The sequence below is a fragment of the Myxine glutinosa genome, chromosome 3, assembly GCF_964187855.1.
Source record: "Myxine glutinosa chromosome 3, kmMyxGlut1.1, whole genome shotgun sequence".
NCBI lineage: Eukaryota > Metazoa > Chordata > Myxini > Myxiniformes > Myxinidae > Myxine > Myxine glutinosa.
In genome coordinates this window covers 184379332-184391024 of record NC_136263.1, presented here as the reverse complement: position 1 = coordinate 184391024, position 11693 = coordinate 184379332, and the positions used below count along the sequence as shown (strand labels likewise).

The window sequence follows — 11693 nt, the reverse complement described above, 5'->3', positions numbered from 1 at the left end:
ATCATTGTGAATAACATTCGACCCAAACAATGCCAATGGAAATCTGACCCAACAAACCTTGTCAATGTATAATCAGCAGAAGCCTACAAGCCTAAGGTGTTAGGCCCACCAGAAAACCAATATGGCGGCCATATCATTTTGTCTATTGCTATGGTGGGTGGAGTAAAGCGGCAGATGTGGGTGTGGTCTGGCAGGTGTCTGACGAATGGGTGCACATTTCAAAAATTGACCCCAATAAGAACCACCACAACAGCAACAGCAACAGCAACAACAACAGCAACACAAAGCACTTGTCGACCTCCGACATGTTGCAGGCAAAAATCGTTTTTTAAATTTTTTTTCCTCTCAACCAACAATCTGTAATGATTCAAATTACCAGCAATCAAATCACAAAACAAGGAAAAATAAAATTGAAGATTCATGTTCAAGTGAGAATTGTCATTTATTTTGAGCACAACAGTTGTAGTCCCGGGGCAGAATCACAGACAGGAAGTATTCGATGTTGTTCATGTTCACAAAAAAAAATGAAAGATTCAGAAACTTCCACTCCCCCGAACGGAATAATACCATAGAGACTAATTCTGCTGTTAAAATCCAGCAAGCACCATGTAATAATCTGTGAGACAACAGCATTTTGAGAACGTAGTGTTTTTTTGGGCACACATTTGCTGCGTGTACGGGAGAATGCACGGATTGCGACGAATATTTTTGGTGTTGTGGCTTGTCGTAAATTGTACAGTCATTCCATATCATATATCTGTTTTGGAGGTAGGGAGTTCTCAGATCAGACTCAGTTTTGCCCCTCCCCCACCCCAACCTTCCCCAAAAAGAGGGTAAAATGGTAAAATTGCACAAGACGATGAAAGACATGCATCACATGTCATATTAATGGCATAAGCCACTGGCGCGCAATGTTTTTGTGCCAGCAACACACGTCGCATGACTGAAGCGTGGGAACAAGCATTGCATCTTTATCGAAGAAACATTAGTCCAATGTCAACCGTGATTGGCTGAAGTTAAAGGTAAATTCACGCTTCTCACCAATAAAGAAAGGCCTGGATTCAAGTGAAAATGTAACCTATGTTTGAAACATCTGGAGTCATCTTAATCTGGCACTTTTCCAAACTTGACGAGCCAAACGTATCCTCAATCACTTTACAAAAGTTAAGATTTTATAAAATATCATGATGCAAATTGACATATTGATGAGTTCGGAGAAGTATTTGACTTCAGAAACTTTGCCCAACTTTATTTTCCTCTCATATCATCAAAACAAAGTCAGATTCCATTTTGATAATGTTGATCTAACTTATAAATAATAGCAATGGCATAAAATCCGCAAAGCAGAAATTGCAGATATGACACGATAATGTGGAACACAACACATCTCAAGGTTGTTTAAAACTGAGGGAAAACACGATGGACAGGCATTTTTACAGATGTGAGGCCGTTAATTAAAGGGTGAAAAGGGGGAAAACCCCCAAGTCAAATTTAGAAAGAAAGAAAAAGGGAAAGAATGAAAGTAGTAAGAGTGACATCGACCAGGGGGTATCAAGGAGATATCAAAGTTTCCCGAATACGAGCTTGGAGGGCATCGCATGTCTTCTTGGCATCCCCGAGTAACATGGCTGTATTAGGCTTGTAAAATATGGGGTTATCGACGGCTGCGTACCCCACACCAAGCGAGCGCTTCATGACGATGACCTATCAGGAGCACACATGCAGCGGAGTGTTAGGGATGATGGATTTTGAGGAAGTAGAATCTAAGACACGTTGAATGTATTATCCGCTGAAGCCACAAAAGCAGTAACATTTGTACCACAATTGTTGAAGAACCTCATAGCAGCATTTTTGGTTGACCATGACTACTTATACACAACAACCCAAACAAGTTTAAGAAGTCACAGCATGTGACGTCAAGTTACCAGCAATTACATAATTGAGCAGCCTTATCCAGTTGTACCTGATTCGACTTCCAGACCTCCAAGACAGGCATTCCTGCGATAATAGAGTTGGGATCTTCTTGTGCGGCCGAGTTCACAGTATCATTAGCTCCAATCACCAACACAAGATCCGTTTCTGTGAACACCAGCACCATGCTCGTTTTCCACATTTCTAACCTTGTGTTTCACCGGTGAAAAAATGGCATTAAATCTACATTTGACTTGGTCATTTTGAATAGTTATCCAATATTAGTCTGAAAACGGGTAACAATTGATGCAAGGAACATGCCAGGCATGAACAAACAGCCTTGGTTACATGATAAGCACATGGGGAACTACACCCTTTTCTCAACTTCATAATGATCTGAATTTATTTTACAATATAAACCAGTCTCACTTATAAACACGTTTTACAATGATCCTTTCACCTTGGTTTTATGGAGAAAAAGGGGAAACAGGAGTCGTTTCCAGTTAATAAACCACTATCAGGGGCTACTCGGCGCTGCCCGGCTGAGAGCTTTTCCCGGTGGTGGTTTCGGGACGTGTAGGACGTTGAAAAACTGTGGAGTTATTGACGTCAAGGTGGTTACCATTTACCTGCAGGCTGGTGGCAGCACTGTCTGATCCCACATCCCAATACACACTTTCTAGCGGCCTTTGGTGGCCTCAAAACGGCGTCAAGGCCAACGTGCGGTAGCTTAAAGCCTTGTCCAGATTCTGATGTAGCTACACCCAAAACGGGGGCCTCTAAATGCTATGTTTCAGGTGTGAAATAATAACGTACAAACGCATGAAAAACACATACATTCGAAAATATTTCCAAGATTAATAAATAGCACCGCAAAGTGGGCGTAACCCCTCAGCCCATGCATGGTGGAAACCAATTTCAAGATGGCTGCCGTGGTGGCCATATTGAAAATCGCAGCGCACCCATTTTCGAAAGGAACCTTCCTCTACTCAACCCCAACACACACTACAAAAATGGATTTAATTGGACAAGCCATTCTGCTCGAAATTGACGGAAACCAATTTCAAGATGGCTACCGTGGCGGCCATATTGAAAATCGCAGCGCGCCCATGAACCTTCATCGACTCAACCCCAACACACTGAAAAAATGGATTTAATTGGACAAGCCGTTCTGCTCGAAATTGACGGAAACCAATTTCAAGATGGCTACCGTGGCGGCCATATTGAAAATCGCAGCGCGCCCATTTTCGAAAGGAACCTTCCTCTACTCAACCCCAACACACACTGCAAAAATGGATTTAATCGGACAAGCCGTTCTCCTTGAAATTGACCGAAACAAAGTTGACGGACGCCCGGACGACAATACCCCTTAGCCCAATTTGGGCTGAGGGGTGAAAACCAACTTATTTCGCAACATGTACATAATTAGCATTGAAAAAAGCAAAATTAAAAGATGAGTAACACCATATCTTGTATTAGAACCAACCATATGTACATTACTGTGAAAATGACCAACATCAAAAATAGTTGACCAACATAATTCCTAAAATGACATTCAATAAAGTCATGCTCGACTCCTTGCCAATCCCTTCATGCAAATTGAGACTCCGCGTAAAGATTTGGAGAGGGTTAGTTCAGAAATGAAAGAAAGGCATGTGACTGTTGGAATTAATAAAAAGAAAGAAAGCAGAAACACCAGAAAAAACAATACATCTCCCCTGTGTTATCTTCACATATCGAGACTCGCACGTCCTCGACACATCAGCTTTGACAGATACTTCAATGTCCATGATGCCGGCAGGCTGCAGGTTCGATCATCAACCACCAACCATAGCCTCACACCAAAAGCCTCCTGAGAGATAGGTGCCTTGTCCAGTTGGTCTATTTACTGACCAAATGAATGAATGAATGAATGAATGAATGATCGTTTTAAGGCCATTTTCCCCGCTAGAGCGGAGGTTAGCTTTGCGGGCCCCATGACAATCATGGTTCCCTGTTTGAGGCAATGTTTTTATGGCCGGAAACCAAATGTTGAACAAAACCAAATGTTGTTCAAAAACTATTTTAAACTCCCTTTTAAACCAAAGAATGTTCAACTTCCCTGAAAGTTCGAACTTTATGTCTTCTGATCCTGTCAGGTTCTTGGAGGGCATCCTTGCCGATAGCTTTTGATGTTTTTCCACCTCTCTGACCATGTTCAGGGAAGTCCTCAAACACAGAAAAGTATGGCTGCTCAGCTCAATTGAGCCAAGTGTGTTCCCTTATCTTCTTATGGGACTGATCAAACGGTCCCACTCAAAAATATTTATTCTCTCAAATGCCCATTTTGAGAGCGAGCTCTTAATTTTGAAATATAATCTAACAACGTCTCATACTTAGTGAAGACTTGCTAATCAGAGTTTTTTGTTTGCGTCGATGCAGTATGAACCCATTTTTATTTAAAAAACCAAATACAAATCACTTGGTCAGTGCAATTGATTGGTTACCTGGGAAGTCAGCATTCAACTCATCCATTTCCAGCACGATGTCATACGGAACCCCAGCCTCCGCCAGCAGTACATTCAACTGACCGGGCATGCGACCAGCCACCGGGTGGATTCCAAACCTGTCACCGAAGAGGATCAACCAAGTGGTTAACTCATGGTAGCATGGTAAAAGAGAAACACTATAGTAGGTGAGACGTACAGCACCATTCCAAACGGCAAAGCAATTTATTTTTGTACATTCTAGGTCCCCGAAGAAAGCTCTGAAAGCTCTGCATCCTGAACGTGAACAGCAGAGATGGAGCATAGAGAGAAAGATGTGTTGGAAGTTGGCCGTGGAGGCATTTCACACCAAATTGTTATACTCCTTTGGCACGTTTAGATTTCTGATATAAAGGTATCGTGTTTGGTATCGTGTTTGGTATATAAAGGTATCGATAAATAAAGAAACGTGAGAACGATGAAAGAACTGGAGAAACATCAGCAAAAGTGCTGGATTGGATATTTGGGGGAGATTTAAAATAAGTTCATACAATACCTTATCCCATGCAGTGTTCAGGTTCATCATTCAACAACAACAACAACAGGCATTTTAAGGCCATTCTCCCTGCAAGAGTGGGGGTTAGCCTTGCGGTCCCCATGACAATTTTCTCCAAATTGCCATGGTTCCCTGTTTGAGGCAATGTTTTTATGGCCGGATGCCCTTCCTGACGCCAACCCTTTGTCGCCTCTTAAGACACGCAGGGATACGGTGTACCGGTTCAGGTTCATCATTCAAATAAAATAAAATAATGATTTTAAAGGTAGTATTTAAAAAAATCCAGAAGTTTAGTGCTGTTGATGCAGTCTTACACACCACTTTATTTAACATGTCCAAGCACTGCGAAACTCGAGGTTTTTGGAAGCAATAGAAAGGCGATTTGTGTTCTACAGTGTTCAAGTATACTTGGGGAAAAGGCCAGGTCCATAGAAAAGGCCTCTTTATATAAGGGTATGTGCCATGTTGCAAAGTATAGAAAAGAAGGGACTTCCATAGCTTGTAGAAAATGCCAAACAATAGAGAAGAAGGGACATTTAAAAATATATCGTGTGGATGCTGGACTACCTTTGTGTTCTTCGGAGGAACCAAGTAATGCTCTAGAAAAGTTCATATAAAGGGGCACCCTACATAATATGTCGGTTAAAATATATTTACTTTTTCATGCAGCTGTATGAATCAAATTGGCACCCCTTCATATAAACATTTCTAGAGCATTACCAGAGCATTGTAATCTATATATATAAAACACAGTTTGTGTGTGTGTGTGTGTGTGTGTAATGTTACCGGTAGACTCCTAAACGGAGAGGCTCACATACTTGATATTTGGCACAAACATGGCCATTGAGCCTGGGAAGAACATGGTCGACCTAAAAATTTATTCCATAATATTTTTAAACCATATTTTTACCTCAGCGCATTTCAGCGAGGCATATTATGACCGAAATGGCAGAGCAGCGCGCTGATTCGCTTAGAGCGATCACGTGATGTTCCTTGCTGCCATTAACGCAGTTACGCGTTCGCACGTATTTCAGAGCGAAAACCGATTGCGTTTTTTCACATTTCAGTGAGGAACATTGCCATTCACACCACATAGGTTTTTTTTCCTTTCATCTTTAGATCCATATTTTTTGCCATAACGTAGTGCATTATGGCTCTCTCGAGCTCGAGTTAGCCAATCACCTGGGACCATGAGGCCACGTTGGCCACGCCCACGACACGACGCAGAGTTGGAATCGATCGCTCAGAGCGATCACGTGATGTTCCTTGCCACGCGATTGCGTTTTTTCACATTTCAGCGAGGAACATTGCCATTCACACCACATAGGTTTTTTTTTCTTTCATCTTTAGATCCATATTTTTTTTCAGCGAGGAATATTATACACGGAATCTGAATTGGTGGCAGAGCAGCGCGCCGATTCAACGATTCACGCGCCCTCCCCCATCCTCCTCCCCCTCCCCATCCCCCCTCACGTTTATACACGGAATGCCGGGTACTTCCACCCCCTCTTCTCCCCTCCTCCCTCTCCTCCCCTCCCCCCTCTTCCCCATCCCCCACCCCCTCCCCTCACCTTCCTCCCTCCCCTCCTCCCCTCCCCGTCTTCTCTCCTCCCCCCTCCCCGTCTTCTCTCCTCCCCCCTCCCCGTCTTCTCTCCTCCCCTTCTCCCCCCCTCCCCTCCCCCTCCCCTTCCTCCCCTCCCCCCACTCCCCCTCCCCTTCCCCCTCCCCTCCTCCCCTCTCCTCCCCCTCCTCCCCTCCCCCTCTTCTCTCCTCCCCCCTATTCTCCCCTCCCTCCCCTTCCGCCTCCCTCCCCTTCCCCCATCCTCCTCCCCCCTCTCCTCCCCTCCCCTCTTCTCCCTCACGTTTATACACGGAATGCCGGGTACTTCCCCCCCCTCTTCTCCCCTCCCCCCTCTTCCCCTACCCTCCCCCTCCCCTCACCTTCCCCCCTCCCCCTACCCCTCCTCCCCCTCCCCTTCCCCCCTTCTCCTCCCCTCCCCCCTCCCCGCCTTCTCTCCTCCCCCCTCCCCGTCTTCTCTCCTCCCCCCTCCCCGTCTTCTCTCCTCCCCCCTCCCCGTCTTCTCTCCTCCCCCTCCCCGTCTTCTCTCCTCCCCCCTCCCCATCTTCTCTCCTCCCCCCTCCCCATCTTCTCTCCTCCCCCCTCTTCTCCCCTCCCTCCTCTTCTCCCCCCTCCCCTCCCCTCCCTCCTCTTCTCCCCCCTCCCATCCCCCTCCCCTCCCCTTCCCCCCTCCCCCTCCCCTCCCCTTCCCCCCTCCCCCATCCCCCGCCCCTCCACCCTCCCCCCACGCCCATCACCCTCCCCCCTCTCCTCCCCTCCCCCCTCCACCTCTTCTCTCCTCCCCCCCTCCCCCTCTTCTCTCCTCCCCCCTCCCCCTCTTCTCTCCTCCCCCCTATTCTCCCCTCCCTCCCCTTCCGCCTCCCTCCCCTTCCCCCATCCTCCTCCCCCCTCTCCTCCCCTCCCCCTCTTCTCCCTCACGTTTATACACGGAATGCCGGGTACTCCCCCCCCCCTCTTCTCCCCACCCCCCTCTCCTCCCCTCCCCCTCTTCTCCCTCACGTTTATACACGGAATGCCGGGTACTCCCCCCCCCCTCTTCTCCCCTCCCCCCTCTTCCCCCTACCCTCCCCCTCCCCTCCCCCTCCCCCCTCCCTCCCCCCTCCCCCTCCCCCCTCCCCCTCCCCCCTCCCTCCCCCTACCCCTCCTCCCCCTCCCCTTCCCCCCTTCTCCTCCCCTCCCCCCTCCCCGCCTTCTCTCCTCCCCCCTCCCCGTCTTCTCTCCTCCCCCTCCTCTTCTCCCCCCTCCCCTCCCCTCCCATCCCCCTCCCCCTCCTCCATCCCCCGCCCCTCCACCCTCCCCCCACGCCCATCACCCTCCCCCCTCTCCTCCCCTCCCCCTCCCCCTCTTCTCTCCTCCCCCCTATTCTCTCCTCCCCTTCCCCCTCCCTTCCCTTCTCCTCCCCTCCTCCCTCTTCTCTCCTCCCCCCCTCTTCTCCCCTCCCTCCTCCCCTTCCCCCTCCCTTCCCTTCTCCTCCCCTCCTCCCTCTTCTCTCCTCCCCCCCTCTTCTCCCCTCCCTCCCTCTTCTCCCCTCCCTCCTCTTCTCCCCTCCCTCCTCTTCTCCCCTCCCTCCTCTTCTCCCCTCCCTCCTCTTCTCCCCTCCCTTCTCTTCTCCCCTCCTCCCCTCCCCTCCCCTTCCCCCTCCCCTCCCCCGCCCAGCAATGCCGGGTACTTCTGCTAGTAAATTAATAAGATGAACAAAATTTAAAACCAACAAGGCATGAAGGCTGCTTACAGTACCAACGTGTTCAACGACGCATCTGCACAAGAGCACAGCCAAGTGTTAGAAGTTTGAACTGCGTACGATTTGTTGCCACCTAATTAGGAAGTGGTGCACCAGTATAAAGTCTATGAAGTTACAGCATCCGCCATTCACTCAGCAAGAAATGTGCAATCTTTGAACAACCTCGTTTGAATGGTCAAATGTCTCAAAGGATTCTTACAGCCTGGTTTAGTTACTTTGGCTTGTTTGGTGTGGTCAACACAAATGGGGCCAAGTATAAATATGTGTTTTTATTATACAGTGGAACCTTGACTTACGAGTTTAATTCGTTCCGTGACCGAGCTCGTAAGTCAAATTGCTCGTATCTCAAATTAAATTTCCCCATTGAAATGCATTGAAATGCTATTAATCCGTTCCAGCCCGCCAAAAACCACACCAATTTTTTTTTAAATATGCAGTATATATAAAAATATCTCGCGCTTTATATTTCACCTGTATGCAGCATACAAGTTGGCAGGATGGCCTGGACTGGAGGTACGCACACTTGACTCTAAAGTCTAAACTGTCCAGCCTGGGTTTGAATCCCGACCCAGCTATAACCTGTCATGGGTGAATCACAGGCAGGGTGATTCATCAATGTGTGTACCGCTAAACTGGGCGCCCCGTTTGCGTCCCATTAGTTGTTGGATGTTAAGGATCTCACCGTGTTTTCCACAAAGAGAAGGCGAGTTATCGCCGGCACTCTGAACAAGTTGTGGCCTGGCATGGCATGAACATGAAAACATGAACATGAACATGAAATGTTCGACATGAACATGAAATTTTCCGAAATAACCAAAATGCGAAAACTAAAATGCATCGCTATACGACAGAGATACGTACTGTACTTGAACGGCAAGATAACCACGTGACCAGAACCCACCTGGCGGCGTGAACTCGAAATAACCAAAATGCGAAAAAAAAAATGCAGCGCTATACGACAGAGATACGTACTTGAACGGCAAGATAACCACGTGACCGGGTGGCGAAAGCTCGTAATTCGGATCTCGGCTCGCATCTCAAAGCAATAAACTGCCGGAGCGACGGCTCGTATCTCGAAAAACTCGTAAGTTGGGGCACTCGTAAGTCAAGGTTCCACTGTATTTAATAAGTCCTCTCGTGGGTCTTTTAAGTGCAATTAAACAAACAAATAATTGAATTGAACATGAGTCGCACACGCTTTAACCAGAACAAACATCTTGTTAAGGGGCTTGTGGAAATTGCTGCAGGAAAGAAAATGACGGAAATGTTACCTGACGTTTTTCCCACTGTCCTTGAGCATCTTGACAATATCAGCAATTGGATACTGTGCCTTTGCAGCACACAACCCGTAGCCTGTCATGGTAAACACAACGAGTTAAAATATAATTTGTAGCACAGAGACATCTCCATTTCATGTATTCATTTTAACTTTTATTTGGAATTCGTTTTCCTCTTTTTTTCCTGGCTCTGGAACAAACTCCCACAATCTCTTCAATCCCACTCCTCCCTACAGGTCTTAAAAACAGCTGTTCACCACCATCTCTTATCTTCCCCCATCCAAACCCTTGATCTTTTCTGCCTCAGTCAATACACCCCAAATCCACCTCCTTCCAATCCAGTTTTCTTTCTTGAAAGCCCTTGTAGTGTCCATCTTGTTTATCCCATCCACCCCACCCCAGCCCTCTCTTCCAAAAATCTCCCAATGTCCCTGTTCTCTACTGTTGTACCTCTACTCTCTACCTCTCCCTCTATCTCTTTTACTGATGATGTGTATTGAACCACCTTTAGAGGCCATTTTTCCCCACAGAGATGTAGAGAGAGAGGCCGGATGTGTATTGATGTGTATAAAATATTTTCGCACCACTTTTGTTTCAGGAAGAGTAAAAAATGGCATCTAGGACCGAGGATGTTGCCATGGAAGAAGGCTTCAGTCAAAAAGACATCCGAGCTCTTACCAAATGAATCATTATGTGGAAGGACAATGTAAATTAAGTCCACCAATAATGTTTTTGCAAACATTTGTCCTCACTCGAGAACTGCCCAGCGACGGGTACTGCCCATTCCGTGGGGGGAAAAAAAACCCCGGATGTGCAAGGCAGACCACGTTCAAAACGAGCTTCAACTGCGGTGCCGCTATTATTTACAATCACTCGTTTTGTGATTGGCGTATCTCAACTCAAGACTTTGCAAAAGAGTTTGGAATACCTGAGTCAATATTCCATCTCATTACAACTGTGGATCGGAGAAAAGAAAGGCAATTTGAAAAATGACCGTCACAGGTCCTCACATTGGAGCAGAAATAAACAGACTTGTTCTGTGTCAACAGCATCTTGGCCATTTTTGTCGTGAAGATGATCATCGCTGGGGATGAAACCTGGTGGCACAACTTCGATCCAGGATGGAATTTCGTTCAGCAGAGTTGTAAATGGCAACTTTTTTGCCCGATTTCACAGATGTAGATAACAATAAATAAAAAAATTGCCAATCCCAAACACCAACAAGGGAGCATCATAGCGCTTCACAAGTAAATTGAAGAAGATGGAGATTCTGTAAAATAATACGACATGAATAACAAAGGTTATCAATAGTACAATGTTAATTGTGCAAGTGAGGAGACAGAGCTTTTGAGGTAACCATCAAAAAGTCAATAGTGGTGATAACGAGGAATATCGACTTTGGTCTGAAGGAGTCACGTCGATGCTTCCATACCTGGTGTGATTATTATATTGTTTGCTTCTCGAATCATCTCCACAGTCTGGTCAACGTTCACCTCCGTGTGTGTGCCTGTTATCTCCATTGGTTTTCCTCCAGCTGTCGATGTTGTTCCGTAACCACCCAGAATCACATTTGCCAGAGATCGATTCATGGCCTTGCAGGAGAGATGAGGGCTTGTTTGAAGAATTACAAAACCATTAAAAGAGTTTCCAAAGCTTCTAGTACATTCCAAAAAGTTTAACAAACCTGTCAGACATACAGCACGACGTTTTCACAACTCAACTCACTCTCCGCCTCACCCACTCAGCCTCTTCAACCCACTCCCAAACTCCACAGGCCAATGACTCACAATGCACATGATGTAGGAGAGAATGGCTCCAGAAGAACCGATGAGAGCGCCTACAATAGTCAGCAGGTTGTTGTTCAGAAGAAAACCCTCAGCACAAAGTGCCCATCCCGAGTAAGAGTTCAGCACTGTTATTACCACGGGCATGTCAGCTCCACCAATGGCAGCCGTCAACGTAACTCCCTGGTACCACGACAGGTAAGTTGGGTGTAAAGTAAGCACATGAAACAGACACAGGAAATGAGGATCAATTTGTTATTTTAATACCAGTGCGGCATGATGATTAACAAAACGGTAACACTGCTTTGTCATCACAAAGAAGCTGATCAAAAGTGAAACATCCAACCAATATCAAATAACAGTAGAAGCATGCTTTATAA

At 46.5% G+C, this 11693-nt stretch overlaps 1 protein-coding gene across 3 annotated transcripts in view; it reads right to left on the bottom strand.

Moving 5' to 3' along the window:
• Positions 1–423: 423 nt before the first annotated feature.
• The window catches only part of NNT (nicotinamide nucleotide transhydrogenase), a 69822-nt gene continuing 58552 nt past the window's right edge, over positions 424–11693 (bottom strand). For all 3 annotated transcript variants that reach the window (XM_078774809.1, XM_068102039.2, XM_068102040.2), the window contains 6 exons: positions 11317–11496; positions 10962–11121; positions 9524–9605; positions 4398–4516; positions 1964–2079; positions 424–1704 (listed from right to left, as the gene is read on the bottom strand). In XM_078774809.1, coding sequence (XP_078630935.1) covers positions 1552–1704; positions 1964–2079; positions 4398–4516; positions 9524–9605; positions 10962–11121; positions 11317–11496 — 810 coding nt within the window. In that variant the 3' untranslated portion in view covers positions 424–1551. The remainder of the gene's footprint in view (positions 1705–1963; positions 2080–4397; positions 4517–9523; positions 9606–10961; positions 11122–11316; positions 11497–11693) is intronic.